The sequence below is a fragment of the Ursus americanus genome, chromosome 14 (genome assembly GCF_024610735.1).
Source record: "Ursus americanus isolate L20-20 chromosome 14, mUrsAme1.1.p, whole genome shotgun sequence".
Taxonomy (NCBI): Eukaryota; Metazoa; Chordata; class Mammalia; order Carnivora; family Ursidae; genus Ursus; species Ursus americanus.
Window position 1 is genome coordinate 21,212,124 of NC_142140.1, and position 23,850 is coordinate 21,235,973.

Below are 23,850 nucleotides of genomic sequence, written 5' to 3' on the forward strand. Positions count from 1 at the left end.
GTGATCCTAGTTTAAGATCCATAAAGCCTGAATGCAAATCCCAATCTGTCACTTACTAGTACGAAATGAACACATTCATAATGATTTTATTTCCTTCTACCTTTCACAATAACAAAAAATCTTAGGGTTTACATTTTTCTTAACTATGCGACTTATAATACAAGAAAAAGAACCTGGTACTTTTTAATTCTCCAAAAAGCAAAGAAAATGACATTTCAATCTATTCTGTGGAAGAAGAAACTTCTCCCTTTCTCACCTTCACCTATTCCTTCCCATATGCAAACATTATTTTTTTAAATCTCTGCCCACTAAAATTTTCTTATCTCTTGTCTGGAAAACCCACTTCCCCCCTTAGAATTTGTACATTAACAATTATGTATTCTTAGATCACTGTGGCATTACCTATGTAGGTCCTGTGTGGTTTTAACTTTATTAATTTCCTAATTTATGGATATACCGATATTCTTTTCCAATTAGTCTCTATGGCTCTTCAAAGAATTATTTTATCTCAGATAACATCAAATAAAACAGCTTATAATTTTTTATTTGCTTTATAGTTCTTTAAAGGATACAAAGACATCATTTGTGAATAGCTGATCAAATGTTAGAATTTCTCTTTGGATCCCAAAGTCCTGTTAAACTGAAATTGTATTTGAAGTTCAGTTTATTTAAATGTCCTGCTTTAAGACTGACCCGTGAGAGGTGGACTAGAGAAAAGACTGATCAAGATAAGATTTTTTTTCTTTCTCTCTCTTGGGTTTAAAAAAAAAAAAAAGTATTCCTCACTGATGTAGGTAGAAGACCAAGTACGGTATGAAAGAAATTATAGTTGTCTGCCCTACTTGGCAGAGAAGATCTTGGAACTACAAAAGCAGAGACATAGCCAAAAGATGACAAAGAACAGGACAAAACAGGAGGAAAATAACCGCATGCGAAAGAGACAGACGTTTCCAGATGTTAACATTTAGGGTGAATTTTACCGACATCATGTATTGATTACAGAGGACTTTGTCTTAAGCATCATGATACCTCCATCAATAGTATCTATTAGTTTACATAATCATTTTAAATAATTACTAAGAATTTAGCAAAAGGTACTGCACTGTAAGAATCAATAAATCAATACCTTCTTATTAATAAATAATTTTAAGTAATTTCTAATACAAACTCAGTAAACAACATTCTATATTGCTGCCATCACTGCCATCCAAGTATTTCAAAATATTTAGGTTTTGAGTGAGAAAGCAATGCTGCCACTTCTGTAATTGATTTTTAAAATAAAATAAACTGAGTTTGCAAATGTACTAAAGTTCACTATCTTTAAAAAAAATAGTCCACATTTACAGGACGACAGTATGCCTCTTCAACTCTACAATATAATTTTGAGAGGTTAAGGGGGGTAGTGTCTTGTCTTACTGTCTTTTTCCCCTTTAGAGGGTGTTCCAGCAGATTTTGGTTGCTCAAAGACCTCATAGTAGTCAAATGTAAGGATGAAGACAGTTGTAAACTCCATCTGCATACCAACTAGTCCTTTAAAGGTTAAGTTGTATGTTATAGGATAAAATTGACTTCATAAGTATGTGGGTGGTATGTTTTTAAATTGCATTTTTTTTAAGATCTTATTTATTTATTTGCAAGAGAGAGCTCACAAGTGGGGAGGAGGTTATCAGAGAGAGAGGGACAAGCAGACTCTGCACTAAGCTTGGAGTTCAACGCGGGGCCCGAACCCAGGACCCCGAGATCATGACCTGAGCTGAAACCAAGAGTCTGACACTTAACCAGCATCCACTAATGGCACCACTTATTGTGACTAAGGGCCTTGTTCCTATTTCCTGGCCCTTAGCCCTTCTCTCAGACTTGGATGAAGTTTGGGATTCTCTCCAGGTTGTCCTCAGAATACATCATATGATGAAAAATACTCGAGTCTTTCCACCTAGTTCTCCATCTGCTATTGATACTTGGATGTCATGTTGGATGCAGAGATTTTTTTACTAAGTCTTGAAAACCACTAAGGTGCTTCTGGGAAAGTGGGCAAAGGTCTATTCTGCTGCTATTCTCCAGATTACCTGGAGATCCTACTGTCCCAATCTTTCTAGGATTATCTAAGACAATAATGCACCAAATTCCTTTTTAATGAACATTCAGCATCTAAACCATAGTCAGACAGCCCCTTCAAACTCCCTTCCTACTCACTTGTCAAAATTTAATTTGGTGGGGTGATTAGCTCAAACACTTTTAAGCAATTTTGTATTCTTACCTAATATGTGATTTATGGCTTAAATGTGATCTTAATTCTTTGGTACTTATCATAAAAAGGACTTGCTTTCGAAACTACTGATTCTTCTATGAACTTAAAATAAAGTAAAATTTGAATCACAAAGATAAGACATCCTTTGTTCTAGGTTCATCTGCCCTGCACCAGGGGATGCGAAAGAAAGCTACCTCTGATGTCTTCTTGATAGGAAGGACAGTGGTAAAGGAATTTTTAAAATTCCTTATACTTTTGATCACAATGGAATAAATGGCACTGTACTTGCATTTCTTCATATATAAATGAGGAAGCTATTTTCCAACATTGGACAACAGGCAGAACCATACTGTAATTCTTGAGAGTAGGAAAACACAAGTGATAAGCTATACATTTGCTCTACCTCTTGTCTTGCAACCCTTTCACTACCATAGTGCAAGTAGATGGAACCACATAGAGTAGCAGATGTGCTCAATTGAAGAGGCAGAGACTGAAGTTTGGGCTAGTGAAGTGCCTAGAATTTTCAAAGTAAGATTCTGGAGACGAAAGAGTGGCACAAAGTAGGAAAGGGGCAGAGTTCACCAAAAGTAGTCTTGGCTAAGGTTTTGGCTATGCATGCATAGGATAAGACATAGAATATCTCACAAAAAGCAGCTTCTCCGGGGCTGAGCAATTCATGTGGCTACGGTGGTTAATATAGCATTAGAAGACACTCTGGCCCAACTAGAGTGGACGTATCTCACTGACCACTTTGGACATTTAGTTGAGACCTAGAAAAGGACATAACTTGGCCATAACAACCAGATCTTTTAGCATAAGCTACATCATAAAACTAAGAAAAGAACTAAAACTGACCTACCCTAACAAAACATAAAACCAAGACTGATAGTATACAAAGTATGTGCCAGTAATGTAACTGTTTGCTAGAATAAAATTCAACACTCTCTCAAAGAATGCAGCAGAGTGTAGGACTCCCTACAATGTATCATCCAAAATGTCAAGGGTATAGTAAAAAATTATTACACACTTGAAGAATCAAGAAATTGTAACTTATGACCAAGAAAACAAATAGTCGGTAGAAGTTACAGATGTTGAAGTTGCCAGATAATGACTTTAAACTAGCTATAATAGATACAATTAAGAAATTGAAGGAAAAGATGGTGATGATGACAGATAGGTGTTATCAGCAAAGAAGTGGGAACTATTAGAAATGACAAAATAGAATGTAAATTCTGGTATATCTAAAATGAAGATATATCTAACATCAAATATATATGGGATTACCTTAATAGTAGATTGGGGACTATGAAAGATGTTATTGACTTTGAAGGCAAATCTACTGAAATTACCTTCCGATTGAAGAATAGGGAGCAAATGCTGGGAAAATGCGAGCAGAGCCTCTGTGACCTGTGTGAAAATATTAAGGAGTCTAACATATGTGTAATTGGAATGTTAGAGGGAGAGAAAAGAGGGAAGGGGGCAGAAAAATATCTGAAGAAATAATGGCCCCAAATATCCTGAAGTTGGTGAAAAAGATCAATCAACTTGCAGAAACTAGAATCTCAGAGAAACCTAATTAGAAAAAAAAAATACTAAGAAAATTACACCCGAACACAGTATAGTCAGGCTGCTGAAAACCAAAGAAAAAGAAAAGAAAATTAAAGCGACCAAAGAGGGGAAAAGACATGTTAGATGTAGGATGGACGGAGGGAAGAACGTAAAGAAGGGAGGGAGGGAGGGAGGAAAAAACTGGCAATCAAGAATTCTATATCTAGGATAAATACCCTTCACAAATGGTAGTGAACTAAAACGGTTTTTAGATAAATAAAGCTGAGTTTGTCACCAGCAGACCTGAACTTCAAGAAATGGTAAAACAAACAAACACCCAAAAACAAAAAAACAAAGAAAAACCCCCAAACCCAAAAAATAACCCTCAAAACCAAAAAAAAAAAAAAAAAAGCAAAACAAAACGACAACAATAACAAAATAGCTCTTTAGGTTGAAGAAGAATGAAATCAAATGAAAACTGATGTCTGCTGAAAGGAATTGAGGAAATGACAACTGTGTAGGTTAACATTAAAAGAATTATTTTTTCCTTCTAATTTCTTTAAAAGACAACTGACTGTTTAAACACACACACAGGAACACACACACATACGTGAACACTGCCTGTCAGATTGTAACATTTGTAGAGTACAATATGTGAAAATAATAGTTTAAAGGAGTGTGTAAGTGGAATTACACTGTTATAAAGTTATTACCTTTAACATGAAGTGGAACAATATTTACACTATGTGGACTGCATTAAGTTAAGGAGGCATATCAAAATTCCGAGGAACCAAAAATCTTCATAATAAACCCACTAGTGAGTGTCATTGACATGTTTAAATCTTTTCTCAACGCCAGCCAACATCTAAGTCAGTAAAAGGAACTCTATAAGATATAAAAATAATTTGGTAAAGGTAAACAGCTCTTTTTAACGATCTGGCATGAAACAAGGATAAAACTTACTGCATTTTATATCCCTGAGTGTTATTTCTTGAACCTAAACTTTTGATGAGATCTAACATCTAATAAATCCTGGAATTGGTACGCCCGTGGTGTTAGCTGTAACCTTTTCCTGGGAAAGCCTGTGTTACAAATATGGAATTTTTTTCCTGTTTTATTTACCTTTGCCTCTGATGTTTTGGACCGACGTTTTTATTTACTCCCTGTGTATTTTTTTGTCTTGAGGCCAAAAAAATCCCAGAGAATGTTAAAAATGCAAATATTTGATGGCATATATCAGTCATTATAACGGTTATTGAAACCATTTTAAGTAACTGTACTAAATAATATAGAAATTCCATTCTATAGCAGAAAACATACTGCCAAAGAATAGCTCAACTTCCTATAACATTTTATTTGGATCCAATCCACTAATCCTTCAGAAAAACTCTGCTCTACAAATTACATACCTCAAACACAAAAATCTGCTTTGGCGACCTCTCTCCACATTCATTAATATCAGTGTCCCATCACACATACAATTCCATTGTTTTAGAAAAAAAGCAAGTGACAATGTAATGATCTTGAAGACAACGAAAAAGACTAATGTGATAGCACATAATTATTTTGTAGTTTGTAAGTTTCTAAGAATTTGTCCATTTCTTCCAGGCTGCCCAGTTTGTTGGCATATAATTTTTCATAGTATTCTCTTATGATTGTATTTCTGTGGTGTTGGTTGTGATCTCTCCTCTTTCATTCATGATTTTATCTATTTGGGTCCTTTCTCTTTTCTTTTTCGCAGGCCTGGCTAGGGGTTTATCAATGTTATTAATTCTTTCGAAGAACCAACTCTTAGTTTTGTTAATCCATTCTACTGGTTTTTGTTTGTTTGTTTGTTTTTATGTTGTTTCTTTCTGCTGACTTTAGGCTTTATTTGCTGTTCCTTTAGGTATAAGGTTAGGTTGTGTATTTGAGACTTTTCTTGCTTCTTGAGATAGGCCTGTATTGTAATCTATTTCCCTCTTAGGACTGCCTTTGCTGCTGATAGCACATAACTGTTTCTCTGTTAAGGAAGGCTCTAGCTTCATGCATTCAATTTTATTATTTTCTTTTTATAGAAAGAAGAACATGAAACATACAATGAACTTACAGATTTTTCTCTCGGCAAAGATTGCCTTCTGCTGGATAGTTTGTCCTTTAAGTTTCTACCTTTAATCAGATTTTGACTAGGAACTAGAAATGCTGATGCATGAGTCAAAATAAAAGGAATAGAATTATAAAAAGAGTACATTCAAACTTACCCTATTTAGAAAAGATAAACTAACATAGAATTTAACAAGAAAACTTGAACCTTGAAATCACATCCTTGGGTTTGAATTGTTTAGCTCGTTATTTTAAGTGGACACAATGAACATAATTTGGGCAAAGGGTTCTTTTTTTAAATATGTTCTCCTTGAATTCTGGTCAAACCAGCCTGACTTCTGAGGCTGGTTTGTCACTTTTTACCTTCATTTTGGACCATCTATTGTTTCCATGCTAGGCCTCAGATTCATTAGACTTGGTTTCTCTTCACTTCCTACCATCAACTGTGATTTATCTCATTCATTCCAAGGCTCAGTCCAGCTCAAGAGGCTGTTTTGTGGCCCAAGGACATCTCTAGGTGAATGAATAAATGGTTTAAAGGTTGGCATGAGTATGCACTACCCTTAATGCAGTGTCTCACTCGCAAGGACACTAGTGATACGTGTTTGACACAGGAAAAAGTACGTGGTGCCTATTCTTACCATCTTTACTGATAAAGTAAATGAAGGAAATTGAATATGATATTTCACGTCTACAAGTCTCATATGATTGCTAAAACAAAGACGAGAATAGAATTCAAAATGAGATGTCTGATTTCAAAAAATGGTGCTCCTCAAAATAAAACTCCATACAGAAATTTTAAGTCATGCCAAACATTCTTAAAGATCAAAGCCAATTGAAAAGGCAAAGGCAAAATCAGAGGGCAGGGAGAGGCTAAGCAAAAAGAACGGATAAAACAAAATAATAAATATTCTAAGTGTTAGAACATGTTGAAAATAATATCAGCCAAAATTAGATATTTCCAAATTAGAAATGGATTTTATCTTCCTAAAAATTCCCTCCTCAGGACAACTTTTGCAAAGGGATGTTTAAAGTTTGCAATTTACTTAACACTGGTTCTCAAGTAATTGTGTCATAGTAATTGCAAAAGTGAAACAAGTGGTAAAGATGTAGATATCAAGGATAATCAGAGAATAAACCAGAAGCAAGAGTAATCTGTAATCTCAAAAGTAAGAAACGTGACAGGAGTTTGAGTTATGGACTGCTCTTGGGACAGATGATTGGAAAATAGTTTAGATGAAATTAAATAAAATCCATAAAAATGACCACAGGATCTGACCCTGGAAGCATCAGGCTCATGGGTCAAAATGGGTTCCCTGCCTTAGAACATGAGAAAAGAGGTTAGATGACTTGTAACCCTATAAGATCCAAACTCCATTTTGAATCTTAAAAAATATATATATATTAACCATACATTATTCCCTTCTGGTTGCTTGACTGTCTCTTCTCCACTAGCTATTTGTGCCTTACCTCTTCTTACTTTCCATGTTGTCTCTGTTCACTGTTTTAAGATTGCCATAACTGCTATTTACCAAATTTCTTCCAGGCCCCACTAATGCATAAATTTTTAGATAATCTGCTTTTCCAAAGAACAATGTCTAAACTATTAAGGAAATTAGGTCACCAAATTAATGAGTAAGGCACATAAAATGCTACAATAGAACGTACCCACTTAAGAGAGAAACTCCTCTTTCTTAATGCCTCCCCTATTCCAACACTTACCCAAGCACTTTATCTAATAAGACCACTTTCACTTTCTTTTACTGAGAAGAGTCCACTTTTCCAGTGGTGTGCCCTCCTCTTCATGGCCACAGGCCAATCCAACTTCATTGGACTAGAAAAACAAACAAAAAACCCCCCCTAACTATAAGAAAGATACAACCTAAAGGAATTTTGTAATAGGTGTATCCTAAGACTTTGGGACAAAGGAAAACACCATCAGTTGCATATGCTGGTTTTAATTCATTATTAATCTGTAGAATATACATTTTCAACCCAGATACATAGTATCTGTGAGGTTCTTATGCTATAGAATGTTCTCCTCTATAGCCAAGAAGGCAAAACAATTTGAGGAGAGGTATTTTTTATATAATAACCACAGAAAGAAATGCATGCTATGGGAAGTAATGTCTACAAATAGTCACTATTTACTGCAATTAAAGAAGCCACACACTGAGCAAGATACAGAAAATGCTGAGATCTAGCCTGAGCCCTCACAGGTTTACAGTCTTGGGAGGAAGATAAGATGGGTTTATGTGAGTCCAAAATGGAGATGATCACACCAGGAGTCCCAAGTGGGATCGGAGTAGGGAGCAATCACTTCCGGGTGAGAGGTATCACAAAGGCTTCAAGGTGGGAGTGGAAATGGGATTTTGAGGAAACATTTCTGGAATGTTAATAACAGAAACGGGCAAGTTCAAGGAACAAGAGCATTACAATTAGGTTGGAGTAAAAGGTTAGGCACCTGGAGAAATATTAGGAATCGAAGCCACAGTTTCAACATGATGTTATATAGAATTGACCATTCGAGGCCTTCCTTAGTTGCCTGAAGAATTTTATCTTATTGATAATGGGAAGAAGTGAACGTTATCTTAGTATGAAAACTGGATTATCAAGGGAGTTTTTAAAAATGATGAAAACTGGAGCCAAGTGCAACAAACGAAGTTGGTAAAGGAGATGAAATGGGTACAAGGTGATCAGATAGCAGACGGTTGTCCGGGGACACTGGAGGAGGAAAACCTCTTTGGGCCACAAAATAAAGATTATTTTCCATGATGGGAAAAAAAAAGACAACACTTAGGAATGATGGACTATTTATCGTCAGGCATACCTAAGGATTATACTTCTTGTTGTTAACTTTTGGTTGAAAAATATATGATCTTTGACTAAGAATCTAATGACAAATCCTCTTTTAAAATGTTACTCCAAATCCTTTTTGGAATATGTGCAGACTCTCAAAAAAAAAAAAATTTGAAACATTTTCTTGTTGCCTAAAAAATGTTAGAAAAACTTGCTTTTCAAAATGTCAGCTGCAGGATGGACTTCTAGAGAATTTCCCTTCCTAGAGATTTCCCTTCCTTTTCTTTTAACCCACATAGTCCGTGTGTATTTTTCAGTATGTTTTTTTCTACATCCTCTACAATTAACCCCCAAGTGATGAATGGCGGGTGTGGAAGGAAAGGGACTAGAGAAACGGTCCATTTGAAAAGAGTTCATTACTTGTATCCTATTTTGCAGACTGTCCTTTTAAATAAGTGCTAGCCAGCAAAAGGTTTTTATTGTTTTGAACCACAGGCTTTATATTACCTTTAAAAAAAAAAAAAAAAAAAAAAAACCTTTCAGCCGCAAGTTAGATGCTTCTGGCAGCAAGACAAATCTAGCACCACCCAGGGAGGGAGTGTATTTGCTTCTCCGCTCACTTCTGGCAGGGTGGAGGAATGCTGGACATCCAGAAACAACAAGGAAGGCTGCCCAGAGCATCGCCAGGCTGCTCCCCTGCCCTGCACCTTGGGCCTCCTCTTTTGGGAACACACAGGTGAGTTGCACTGAGATGCTGATTCCAGTGGAGCATCCTTGCTCACTGGGAGCAAGCCACTGAAGTCAGGTGCAAATGCACTGAAGGTGCATTCACAGGTCTCAGCACCTTCAGGGAGCTCCACTTGGCCTGACTTAGGTTGTAAGGTTCTCACTGGATCCAATAAATGGCTGAAAAGGTCCTTTTGAGTTTTATTATTGGTTATATCTTTGTATATCACTTTGCAGCATGCTTTTTTATAGACTATAAAAAAGACATTAAAACAGCAACTGAGTGTTTTTTTCACAAATCTGTGACTAGTTGTTAATCTGTTATTCTTTCGTATTCAGAAATTATTAGGTCTTATAACCATCTTTACTGCTGAAAAATGAACCATCATATAAAGTTTAGTTCTCACTGTCAATGTTTTAAAATACTACAAATGGAGAAAATGTAAGACTTAACATTAGACAGCGAGCTGAAAAATTATAGAGATAAAATTTTCCTATAATATGGCAGTAGTCTCTAAATATAAAGCTCAATGTTATAAATTCGGGCTCTTAATGAATTTTTTATATCACAAATTCTGTTTCCACTTAGATGTCAGAAACTGAGCTGGAAAAGATAAAAGTAAGAACAGCTGAGCATTTCGAAAATGATAAAAATAACATTTCTTGGTTAAAGGAAGGTAAGTCCTCTTGCTGTTGATTTTCTATCCATGGGAAAAATTGTGCTTTTGTTTATTAGCAAGAGGTAGTATGGGAAAAGGAGGAAAATGTCCCAAAAGCTCAAATAATGTTAGTACTTCTGGTTTTCTTTTTTTCTTTTTCTTCCTTTTTTCTTTCTTTCTTTCTTTTTTTTTTTTCCTTTTGGCCTAAGTGGTAGTTTGAGTGCTTTAGTATTGAAATGTTTTTTGTATGCCCTATGCTGCAGTAAATGCTGATTATTTTGTTGATAAGAGAATATACATTTTCAACCCAGCCACGTATTATCTGTGAGGTTCTTACACTGTAGATGCTCTCCTTTATAGCCAGGAAGACCAAATAATTTCAGGAGAAGTATTTTTTAAATAATAATCACAGAAAGACGTGCATGCTGTAGGAAGTCATGCCTACAAATAGAATCACCATTCACTGTAATTAGAGAAGCCACCTTCCCAGGGGAGAACGCTGGCGGCCACGGGCCTCGCGTGGGTAAGATGGTTGCTTGAAATACACACAAATCGATATGTTCTCCTAAGATGAGTACGAATGTGTGCACTTTTGAAAATACGTAGAAACTCGTGATTATTTACTAGAAGGTTTGGTTTTATCATCTTTTCATTTTATGACTATCTTTAATGCCTCTTAAAAGAAACTGAATTAACATTTTATCCCAATAGATACGGGCCCTGTAGGTTATTGCATGAATCTATGCAATTGTAAAGAGACTCTGAAGTAGTTGCCATTCCTCAAAATTGTTTTACAAGGTCATGGGGGGCTTGAATGTTTATGGCGAGGAAGCTCTACAAACCAAAACAATACTAATGACATCAACCACACCGACACTGGGTATCGAGGATGACGCTGAGTCATCATACCAATCCGAGGAAGCAGTAACTATTCCTAATTTTCAGATGAGAAAAGAGAATTTCAGAGAGTTCAAGTAAAATTGCCTCAAATCACAAAATTAGCACATGACAGAGCCGGGATTCGATCCCAGACGGTGGGACTCTGTAGTTTGTGAATTTTACCACTGCCTTGCCCCCGTTTCAAAGGAAAGATACTTAACTTATTGCGCAGGGCGGGGCTGGGCTCAGATGGTTTTTTTACAGGGTTTACATCAACACCCCCACCTTCACACCCTCATATCTGCTCTGATCCTTAATCCCACCCTCATTCAAAAAGTGTTGACTTTGTAAAAAAAAAAAAAAAAGAAAAATAAAAGATCATTTCTTCCGCCATATGACCCAGTAATCAAAATTAATGGCTGGAGTTCATCTCTACTGCAGACTCTGCTTCTGGAGAAAGGCTGGTACAGACTCAAAACAATTTCAAAAAGCCACAGGGCAAGAACATTCTCTAACTTCTCTTTATTAAATATTTTTAAATGGGATGTTTTAAAATACAACGTGGAAGTGAAAAATTGAACTTAATGGTCAGAGATCCCCCTATGTTTTTCTTGTGAACCCCAAACCCACGAAGACAGAGGTGTTCTTCGCTACCACTTAGAGCGGAATTTATATTATTTATTTTTGCTTGAGTTGCTCCAGGCTATAGATGTCTCACACAGAAGTAATGGTAAAATTGATAGAACAGTCCATTGTCTCCTGAAGAATTTTTTAAAAAAAAAATTGCGTCCATTAAGTACGATTTAGGCATTGAATTCTTGTAATCTATAAAATCTAATTTCCCAGGTGACCTGTTTTATCCCATTTGGACACTTCATTTAAGCTATACTCAAATTATGTTTACTATATTTCATAAAAGGAAATTGAGCCAGATGCTAGATGACAACATCTTAATTGGGAATTATCAGGATGAGTTAGTTTTCGAACATAACTGTCTTTTTTTTTTTTTAATGTTAAGAAAAAGTATATGTGCCGGCTAATTATTTTTTTTTTTAAGGCAAACTGGTGCAGTAGGAAGAACAGAGCATTTAAAGCAGACGGGTGTGGTTTTTAAATCTCAGCTAAGCTATTCATTAGCTGTGTGACTGTGGCAGGTTACCTAACCTCCCTGAGCCTCAGATTCCTTACTTAGCCAGGGACCACGATACCTGCTTTGTGAGATTATGGGGATAAGATTCCATTATTACTGTGGGGTTTCTTTCCCTTTTTAAAGCATGATTCAAAATAAAGTAACTATGTTTTTTGAGACCTTGATTCACACTTCAAACAGTCTGTAATAGTAACAGCCCTGTATATTCTTATAGTATTTTACATAAATTCCTTCATTTAGTCCCTACAATAATTGGCTATGTGGCAACATTGTCCCCATTTCACAGATTAAAGTACTGAAGTTCAGAGAGACTTTGGATCTGTTCAAACTTGCAGAACAATTAAGTGGCAACCTGAATCTTTTTTTTTTAAAGATTTTATTTATTTATTTGAGAGAGAGAATCAGAGATAGTGACAGAGAGCACGAACGGGGAGGAGAGGAAGAAGCAGGCTCCCCGATGAGCAGGGAGCCTGATGCAGGACTCGATCCCAGGACTCTGGGATCATGACCTGAGCAGAAGGCAGATGCTTTACAGACTGAGCCACCCAGGTGCCCATGGCAACCCGAATCTTAAACCCGGTTCTAAATTCTGTTCTTGGCCTTCATCCACTTTGTCACAGTGACTTCTCCAATGGTTATCAATCCATGTTTTAAATGTATCAACCCCTCGCTTTCAAAGAAATGAAATCTGATGCTTTAAAGTTGTTCAAAAAATTTTTTCTTTTCACAAATGACAAGAGTAGCTGCTTCTCACACCACTGTGTCTCTTGCCTGCCCCTGCAACTTCAGCTGAATGCTCCCTGTTGTTACAATGTAGGGAATCCTAGCAATGCCTAATTAGGGTTGGGGTCAGCCTGCCCTGGAATCACCTACAGAAAACAGTGACCTCAGGGTCTGACCTCAGAGTGAGCGTGCAACTCACAGGAATCATCACCGTCATTGCCAACATGAGAACTGCTATGCCTTCTAACTTCTCAACTTCAAACGTGAATTCAGTTTATCCAATGTGACTCGACATTTCTTAATCATGGCATTACTGGAGACAAGGCATGAGCAGGGTAGAGAATCATAAAAAAAAAAAAAAAAAAAAAAATAGAAAAACAAACACGGTCCTGTACTCAAGGGGTTTATCTAGTTGTCTTGCGTTTGCCTGAAAGGTGAAGAGGCTCTTACTTACCTTCCACTTGCCCTCGGGTGGGGATGGATGATCCCTTGTGCCTGAAGGCCTCAGCAATGGTGTCAGAGAGCTGGTGAAAGCCACACCCAGGGCTGCGATCAACAATTAGAGTAAAAAGTGTTTGAGAAACATGCAGGCAGGCCTGAAAATGCACTCACTGTCAAATTAACGGAATCTTACTTGATTTTCTACCCAACCGTCAGGCAATCTTGTACCACTACTAAGCATCCTTTCTTTTTATAATAATATTTTTTTATTATATTATGTTAGTCACCATACAGTACATCCCTGGTTTTTGATGTAAAGTTCCATGATTCATTAGTTGCGTATAACACCCAGTGCACCATGCAATGAAGCATGAGAGACTATGGACTCTGAGAAACAAACTGAGGGCTTCAGAGGGGAGGGGGGTGGGGGAATGGGATAGGCTGGTGATGGGTACTACTAATCATCCCGCCTTTAAATGCCAGACTTTCAAATTTGAGATTTATCAGATTCCTGGGCCCCCACTTAAAGAATTCAGGAGTATTTAGGAAGCCCAGGAATAAACACTGAAGAGCAAGACAGGTGCTTCTGAAGTAAGATGTGCACAGACCTTACGCGGAGAAACTGTGTTTTAGGACTGTCAGAGAAACACAATATAATTTTGAAATATGTACGAGGCAAGATGAAGCATGATGTACAAGTGTGGACCAAAATAGGTGAGAAAGGAGATCTTAAAGGAGCTCAGGGTCTATTTGTACGGGTGGAGAGGAGGAGATAGACGACCGGGAGCGGAGGCGTCAGGGCGGGAAGACCCTGGTTTGGTGCATGGGAAATGGGCGTGTTGGCTAGTCATCTGTGAGTGGGTTAACACAAACTGCGGGGAGCAAACAGACTGAGTTCTGACTACAGGTGAAGTCGCTGGACACAGGTTCTGGGTTGTCACGACAGGTCTGAGGGCAGGGACAAATATACTGAAATGGGATTTGGGGATATGGATCTGTCACTGCTGTGTGGAGCGGAAAGGGACAGGCAGAGGCAAGGTTAAAGCAGGAGGGACGGTGATGGCTAAGACAGCAGTGCATTCATTCCGTAGCCCAGGAGTGAGGAAAACAACCTGGATAAAAGTCATAACAAGGAGAGGAAGAAAATAGGCCCAAATGTGAAAAACTTTATGAAGGAAAAATTGATATAACATAGAAATTGGGGGGAAAATTACAGGTGGAATAAGATGGCATGTAATACCCCATTAAGCCAGGGAGCATTCTGGGTAAGCATTTTAGTGCTTGTACCTTACACCATTTGATACGGAAGAGAAACATCAAAATGAAGGGATGGAAGCCTTTAAATTGTTGCCATTTGCAGTTTAAAATCACAGCATCGCCAGTGTTTGAACGGCACACAATTTTTTACAGTGTCTCCGGATTTTTCAGGAGAAGATAGAAATCTGGATTTCTGGGTGAAATCTCCAGATTTCTAAAAATGAAGTAAAAACAACAACAGCAGCAATAATAAAGCGCCAGGCAGGACAAATGACGGCAGGTTCTGTGAGTCTTTTGTAGCCCGGAGGCTACCAGTTTGTAACTTCTGTCCCAAGAGCTTGTATCTCTAAACAAAATCTATTACAATGTCCTGAAAGGCTCTTTTCCATACATATCGCTGCACTGGCACAGATATATATAAATAAACACACACATTGATAGGTATGAGCAAAGACAAGTGTTTGAACTAAACAAGATAAACTTAAGAACCTTGAAATAAAACTTTGTCCTTCAAGAGACGAGCTGTCTATAATTGTCTTAGTGCAGCATTCTCTTTATGGGTGTAATAAGCAGAAGGAAGACCAAAATCATCCCAAGTTAGAAGTGTGCCCTCAGCGTACCAAGGCATAGTTTCATAACCTAAGTGGGTGTTCACTCCACCCGACAGTTGTTAAATTGCGAGAGGCTCCAATGAGAAAATACGTACTTGGAAATCGGGTGTGGTCAAATAAAAGGAGGAAGGAAGGCAACACATAAGCTATGTTCTCACCTTCCATAAATACCAGGAAGAAAAGAGCATGAAAAATGAGAATTCTGTAGTTATTTTGAATTCAGTATAGCTCCTTGGTGATTGCAAAATCATTATTAAATACATTTTAAAGTAGACTTCCCTAAACTTATTTAGCATTGAAGTGGAGGGATCAGGTCACCAATGACTTGGCAACTTGAAAGCACTGGTTATCATTGAAACAGAATTCATGAATATTAGAGGCTAGTAATCCAAGATACTAAAAACAGCCTCGAGGTCCCAAAAGTCATGTTCCCCAAATTCCCTTTTCAATAAAATGCCAAGCCTCAAATCCATAATCCAAGCATCCCACCTCAGTCCTAATCAATGTTTGTTCGCAAATGAGACAGCAAAGTGAGAATCTTACATTTATTGACATTCACACATTCACTGGCCTTCCCTTAATCCCAAGGGAAGACAGTGTACTTCATTTGCTCAAAAAATAATTTCAGACCCTGAACATTCAAACAGTTCTAAATGCATATTTAATTCAACTCAGCAACCCATTTGACGGGGCTCTTCTAAAACTCACAGACAATGTGTTAAGCAAAGAAATAAAGATGCCAAAGACTGAAGATGCCACAGTCCCTGTCCTCCAGGAGCTTATGTATTTAGGTACTTTATTATAATGACTACTAGTAATCCATACTAATAATTAGTAATCCATACTAATTCTCTCCCTCAGATAATTCTCATTTGTAAAGGGGCTTTTCTTGTGCCTACCTTAAAAATTAAGACATGGTAATATCCACCCATCTCCAATTGTTAACTGCCACAAATAGCATATCTTGAAATGCCTCCTCCTATGTATACACACAAAATGGAATCATTAGCTCTTCTTTCTGTACTCTTCATTACCTTGTAAAAATGTGTTACCTCATAACCAAAATACAGGTGAGTAAAAAGTAACAGTCAAATAGAATGTTGTTTTGTTTTTAAACACAGTTGAAAGGGAAAATTAGATGTGAAAGTAGGCCCTTGCAAGTCATATAAATAAGAAAACAAGTACGAGAACATGATTCATTTTACAAGGGTAATTATTTTAAAGCTTGGAAGCAAGATGATGGGATAGGGATTGGCATGGGGAATTATTCTTTAGAATCAGAAGAAGTCCTGTGGCAGAAATATTTGAGTTGAGACCTAAATGACCAGAAGGAGCCAGCTGTGCTGAATCTGGGAAAAGCATTCCAACAGGGAGAAGAGCCTGTGCCAATACTATGGCTCAGCATGGCTGGAGGGGAGGAAAGAAAGTGGGGCGGGGGGAGGCAAAGCAAGGTGCTTAAGTTGGAAATAATGTAGGACCTTGCTGGCCACAGTCAGGAATTTGGATATTTTTTTCCTCATTGGAATTAGAAGCCACTGATGATTCCAAGCAGGAGAACATACACTCACTTAAATTGTATGAAGCAAAGAGTGTATGCAGAAATAAATGAGAAGACATTGCAGTTGACCAAGCAAAAGATGACAACTGGGATAGGATAAAACTTGGAAGGTGAAAGTGGGAGAATAGGGATTGGGATCTAGTTGGGAGGTAGGGCCGACTGAACCCGCTGGTGCATTGGTGTGGGGCAATACAAAGAAAGGAGTCAAGGCTGACTTCTGGTGTGAGACACTGCATGACAGTAATGCTGAATGGAGAAGAATGAGAGAAAAACTGGCTGGAGGTGAGAGAATCAGAAGATCTGGGTGGGTCAGTTTAAGTGTGGAATGTCTTCGAGGCATCCCCATGAAGACTATCAACCGAACAATAGGATATATGAGACCAGTTGTTCACTCTAATGTTGATGGGGAAAGTCTGCTAGAGATTTTGCATAGACCTAAGAATGAGAAGGCATTTGTTGATGGGGAGAGTGAAGGAAATGAAATAAAATTTCAGGTAAAGGACTAAGGCAGGAAAGAACATGTCATGCTCTTTGTGAATGAATGAAAACAAAAGTGTCTGGAGCATCTTGACCCAAAGGAAGGTTGGCATTCAATGAGTCTGGAGAGTTTGCTCAGGAACAGAGCTTCGAACCTTCCATAGACCTTGGTCAGCATTTTGGATTCCAATGCAATCATTACCCTGGAAATGCCTGCAAGAGATATATTTTATACCGTAGTAAAAATATCCCACTACATTTTATTCTCAAAAGACTCTAAGGTAAGAGACTAACAAAGGACAAGACATTACATTCAAAATCTAATAATTACAAAATAATTACAAAAAAGCTTTAATAGTTTTTATTAGTCAGGGTTCTCCAGAGAAACATAATAAATAGAATGGATGGATGGATGGATGGATGGATGGATGGATGGATGGATGGATAGATGATTGACAGATTGATTTATTATGACAAGGGACTGGCTGACACAGTTATGGAGGCTGAGGGGTCTCATGATCCATTGTCTGCAAACTGGAGGCTTAGGAAAGCCAACAATATAGTGCCCAACCAAGTCCCAATTTCTGTGAGCCAATGATGTAAAGCCTGGTCCAAGTAGCAAGTTCTGAGAAACAGGAGTGTCCAAAGGCACGAGAAGATAGATATTATAGTTCAAGTGAAGAGAGAAAATTTACCTTTCTTCTGCCTTTTTGTTTCATCTAACAGATTGGATGATGCCTACCCACATTGGTGAAAGCTTATTAAAAAAAAAAAAATCAGACTACAAATACAAGTGTTAACCTATTCCTGAAACAGACTCATGGACACACCTGAAATAATATTTTACCAGCTACCTGGGTATCCCTTAGCCTAGCCAACTGACACATAAAATTATTCATCACATAGTTCTTGAGAAAAAAAGTAACAGTGATTTTAGCTAAATTAATAAAAAGAGGAATTTATTGGAAGGCTTGGAGGTAGCTTACAGTCTAGAGGAAATATCCAGGTCCAGAATGGGCAGGAACCAATCCAGCTCTGGTGATCCAGATAGCAAGACTTAACAGCATCCTTGGGTCACCACTCCTAGAACAAATTGGCTCTACATACTTTTCTGTCCTCCCATACTCAAGACTCCAAATCCCAAGGAAGAAAACTCATTAGCTTTGGCCATGAGTCCCCCTTGTGGTTAGGCAAGTCAGGGAACCTTGACTGACGGTACCACAAGACTGCATCTAAAGGGATAGAGATGCTTCGTCAGAGGGAATTCGGCACCAGAATAGAGGGAGAACAGATGCTGTGTGGCCCCCAAATGGTGTTGACTCTGTGAGCCAGTACCCATGATCTGATTTCCAGTGTTTTTTTCCGCAAGGGAAAATATTTTCTTAAGAACCTGACATGTGCTGTTGATGGAGCGCTGAACATTTCAGGAAGGAGAGTACTTACTTTAAATGTATTGGTCCTCTACTGAAGTTCAAGTGTCAGAATCATTTTGATTCTCTGATAAACTTATTTTATGTTTAGAAGGTTCAGTAAAAAATGAGATATTCTGTGTTCTCATAGGTCAACAAATTAAATTCCAGTGGCATGTCCTACAGCTGACGTTTGAAATTTCTTTCCAACTAAGCCTATAAAGTAGTAAGCTCATTTCTTATAAAATGATGATGTTGATCCCAATGGAATGGAAGGCCTACAAGATGCCGTGTCAGCCTTGAGACTATGACCAGATGAATTAATCAGTGCAAAGTCCCTATAAGTTGTTAAACAGCAGATTTAAGGACTCTCTTTCAACGATGATAGGGCAGTACATCAAGTCCAGAATGATCTTAGCTCACCATTATTAATTGCAGTTTTATGAACTAGGAGTGAAGCAATTTGTAGAGACTGGAAACCATCTCCCCTGTCTTAACAGGAAGAAGAAAATTGTGGATAACTAGAAACTTCAAGAGATTTACTCCTTTCAGTTGAGATGTTCAACAGACACATTCGTTTTCTATACGTCACAACAGCTGTTGACGTGGTCCACTTAATCAACATTAGTAGGAAGAGCCATCTTTGAGCGAGAGAGAAAAGTCCCTTATGTTCTATGCCTCAGGAATAAGGACATTCCATTTCTTATAAATTCTACAAAGAGATACTTTATTTTTATATGATTATGGCCCATTTCTTTCAGCTTAGGAACAGCATTTAGAGGGAATAGACTCTCTAATAAAACGCACCTACACTAGGTGTTCACCAGACCATTAGTAAAAAAAGAAATGTGAATAGAGCAAATGAAGACATCACTCTACAGGCATAAATCATTTCAACCATTTTAGCCATTATTTAAGCCTGTCGAAAAGTAAATGTGCAGCAAAGACGAAAAGCAAGGGCAATGACGGTAGTTTTGCCAGTGTCTAACTTCAAGAAAAAATAGAGAGGACAACTCATAGAGGTGTAGTATTAAATAAGACATCAGGAAATCCTTCCTCTTGAGCTGAATTTCCACACCAATGTGGATTTAAAGAGCAATAATTACATTGCAGAAGGTAAGAAAGGTGCTTTGTGATGTCTAATCTCAAACAACAGACAATAGGACAGGAAAATCTGCATTTTAGCTCTTCTTTCACTTACCAATTTTATTTTCTTTTTAATGTGTAGAATAGTCAACATGACAGACAGGAAAACAAATTTCTTCTGGAGTTACCAAAAGATAGATGCTAATACTAAAACATCTTGAATATAAACTGCATAAACACAAAGTACACATAAATAAACTCTTCCAGAGAAAAAACATATCAAAAGTTATATGCAGGCCACGGTTAGTAAAAAGGAAAAAACTCCACTCTATGCATGTGTCTTAAAACTAATTTCCTACAACACTACATGAGAAATCAGATTGATAAGATAAACCATTCATACCATAAAACAAGTACAAAATAATATGAAATTGAGTAAACTCAAACAGCAAATGTTTTGATTTCCTACAAGGCACAGACTTAAATAACACACTATGACTCCCATGCCAAGGACCTTATAATTCAGTTGGGGAAAACAAAATACCAACAGTATATCCTGTTTGCTATATGATTCAGACAGGAGCAAGTTTGGAAGTAAGCTGTATTTAAATCATAGAAGAATGTCCACAAACCATTTGGATGGACTCTTTCAGTATCAAATCTCTCACATACCGAACCATATGGGTACACCCAATTCCTTAGACAGATACAGATTTCTCTTAAGATTATAACAGTGCTTTTTGCTTCATCTCATCTTTAATGGATTTAGCAGAGTTGATTTAAAACAACTATACTAAGGAGTCATTTGAAAATAGCCGAGTTCATTTAAAAATAATAACTTAGATTCATTACATAGTTTCTTAAAAGAAAAGACCTTTTGTGTAAATGTCCTTTAATGTATTACCAGCCCTTTTCCTTAAAAAGAGAGCGAGAGAGAGAAAACAACTGATATCCTCATTTTAAAATGAGGAAAAACTATAACATAAAGAGATAGAGATATTTAATAGATAGTAAGGGAGTTCATGTTTCCAAGGGAGATTCATAAGGGGATAATTTATTCCATGAAGAGAGAAAATTAAGGACTTTTTTTAAAAATTAAAATAACAACACAACCTAGAGGTATAGTGTATTTATAGGTCATAAATATATTGAGTGTCTAAATTCAGTACTCTGTTAAGCCTCTAAATACTTGTAGGCCAACATCTACTAATTAAAAGACAAACTCTCGAGTCTCAGTCTTTCACGCTAAATGATCAAGTGTGAGATCTGTAACATAACTTGCTCTCTAATAGAAGAATGTGCTCTGTCTCGGTTCTACTTAACGAAACCAGTCTCATCTTAGACTCCCCTGGGACCAATTAGCAGAAATAACTTGATCTTATCGTTTAGAAATCAGTAATGCTCCACAGGAACCAAATTTACATTTTGTTTACTTATAAATATTTTTAAATTTTTTTTCCAAATTTAAATTTGAAGACACTGAACAGAAAAAAGTCACATAGTTTAAAAATTATATATGTACTATATAAAATTATATATAATATATAACTATGTATAATATACATAACTATACATATTACGTATATAATACATATATATATGACTATGTTGCTCGAAAACATATTTTATTCCATTCTTCTCTCTGCCCTTCCAACAATACATCTGTTGACTGTCTTCTGTTTGTCAGATTACACAGTATTTCTATGAGCCAAACATAAATAACGCTCTAGGTGCCTACAATCAGTGTATGTGTGATTGGAGGGGGAGGTGGTAGTTGAGGCAAGTTCACCATAAGTCAATAGATTTAAATAAAGCAGAAATGTTTAAGTATTAGATTGTGAATTGCTCTAGGGCAAGAGTATATCAGGCTTGTTTACCTCTTTATTAGAACATCAAGATAGCCCCTAGAACACAGGAACTGCTAAAAAAATGATATGAATAAATGAATATACAAATAAATTTCAAAAATTCTATGACATTCAGAGGTAGGAAAAGTACACCTAGAATCTGGAAAAAGTGGGAGTTCAGCCGAGCTATATAAATAATTTGTAGGGTTTTAATAGGCAGTAGCATTACAGACTAATGAATATGATGATCTAAAGTGGAGACAGAAAAGTCCAGAGCGTTCAGAGAACAGTAGTTATGTTTCGCTGGGTGAAGGATATGTGTGGGAGAGCAGGAAATAAACCTTGGCTGTATTATAAAAGATTTTGAATACCACGCCAAAGAGCATAAACCAAATATCCTAAGACAAAGAGAAGTGATCAGACATATCTGGGGTTGAGGTCAGGAGAACAGGAAGGACCTAAGGGTAACAGAATCAACTCTGAGCTCTAGAAAACATTTGTGATTTGAGGATCTTCGTGAAGATGGATTGGAAGAAATAGAGGTGAAGGGTGGAAACAGAGTGACTTGTTAGAAGCTTGTTGCATCCACAGATGAGGAAGAATGACTTCCGAATTAGGAAGCTGGTTGCCAGGGCAATGGACACAAAGGTACTAGCATCCAAGAAAGTGCTGGTCCCAATGCCTTGGCCATAAACTGAATATTAAGGCATAGAAGGAAGAAGGAGTTATCAGATACTATAGAAAGCTTCTGAACTGAAACTTCAATTTCTAATGTGTGTGTGTGTGTGTGTGTGTGTGTGTGTGTGTGTCCTTATGTAAATAGTCTATGTTTATTTCAGAAAAATTAGAAGATGTAAATAGCCAAAATCACTCCAAATCCTACCATCAAGAGATAGCCACTTTACATCTCTCTTCTGTATTTTAGATTCATGAGACAATGTTTGCATGTGTGTTTGTATGCATGCATACAAAATTAGTAATCAGTAATTAATAAATTAACAATTTTAATAAAATCTGATTACGCAACATATTTAATACTGTGTTTTTCTTGTCAATGAATATGAATTCCTTTCCAGATGAATATAGATGTACAGCATCATTTCAACGGTTATACACATGGTATTCCACTAGTGAAGTAATAAAATATAGACAACCAATTTCCACGTTTGGATATTCAGGTTGTTTCCAATGTTGTGCTCTTGAATCTCACACTACAACATCTACTAGAAGCTCCTTGTAAGTGAACGAAGGAAAAGCACCTTACAGAGTCCTCACCCCTCACCTCTGTTCTACAGGTGACAATTTCCAATATTTTGTGCATCAGGACATCGGTTAAGTTACATGACAGCCACGTGCAGAAGGCCTTAGCGTGCTTTTCTTCTATAGATGAAGAAAGTTAAGTCAGAGATGTTTAGATAATTGGTCCTAAGTCTCATGGGTAATGAACACCAGGACTAGGTCTCATTCCAGGTATTCTGATTCTGAATCCAGTGCTTTCCCGTTATGGACTCTGCTTTGAGATACACTTGAAGGTAGATAACCCATAACCCCTCACTGGCACTCATTTTGACAACTAAAATTAAAGGAGCTGGGAGAAGTTCGGAGAAGTCATGCAGATGATGCATATTTCAACCTATTATTCTATTATTCCTTTAGCTGGATTCTCTCAACCCCTATCTTCAGCCCGGTCATGGTGACTTGAATGGGAAGGAGGACTTAGTTATGACATCAGGCAAAAATTCAGAAGCCAGCTTATCTACAGATTGTAGTGATTAAATAGTTCAGAATGAATTACCCCTCTGTCATATTATACTGCATTCATATTTAAGAGATAGCAATTGGAGTCCAGCTCCCATAATTCCCAGTCACTTAAGACACAAGCGAGTTATAAGGATTAATCATTTTAATATCTTCCTGTTGAAGTTGGCTAACTAAACAAAAAGCATGGCCAATGGAGGAGGGAAGTGGCTATCTTATTTTGTTTGTTGATCTTTGTGAAACAAGCACTTGAAAATAAAACATACCACATCAAAGCGTGGGGCGTGGGGGAAAAACTAATGGCAGAATCAACTATGATCAGATTATGAAACAGCAATATATTTTTGCATGGGCAATAAACAGATCAAAAACCTGCAAACTAAAGGGTATTTAGATGCCAAATCTAACTTTAATTTTCAAATATCCCTATCTGGTCATACCATCTCTCCAGCAAGAAAATTATATTACACACAGCCCTGCTTCCTCATATTCAGCAAGTAGCAGCCCATCGTCGACCCTAGACATGACCTTGACTTTCCCTCTTATATTTAGAATTTTAAAAAATTTCTCCCTTTAAATCTTTAAATAGTAG

At 37.1% G+C, this 23,850-nt stretch overlaps 1 protein-coding gene across 2 annotated transcripts in view; it reads left to right on the plus strand.

Moving 5' to 3' along the window:
• Positions 1-9,341: 9,341 nt before the first annotated feature.
• MDFIC2 (MyoD family inhibitor domain containing 2) overlaps positions 9,342-23,850 on the plus strand; it is a 103,598-nt gene continuing 89,089 nt past the window's right edge. The window contains exons 1-2 of one of the 2 annotated variants that reach the window (XM_087866640.1): positions 9,342-9,413; positions 9,993-10,080. In XM_087866640.1, the coding sequence (XP_087722766.1) occupies positions 9,993-10,080 (88 nt within the window). In that variant the 5' untranslated portion in view covers positions 9,342-9,413. Of the gene's footprint in view, positions 9,414-9,992; positions 10,081-23,850 lie in introns of those variants that run through there. The other variant, XM_087866639.1, reaches the window with a different exon arrangement.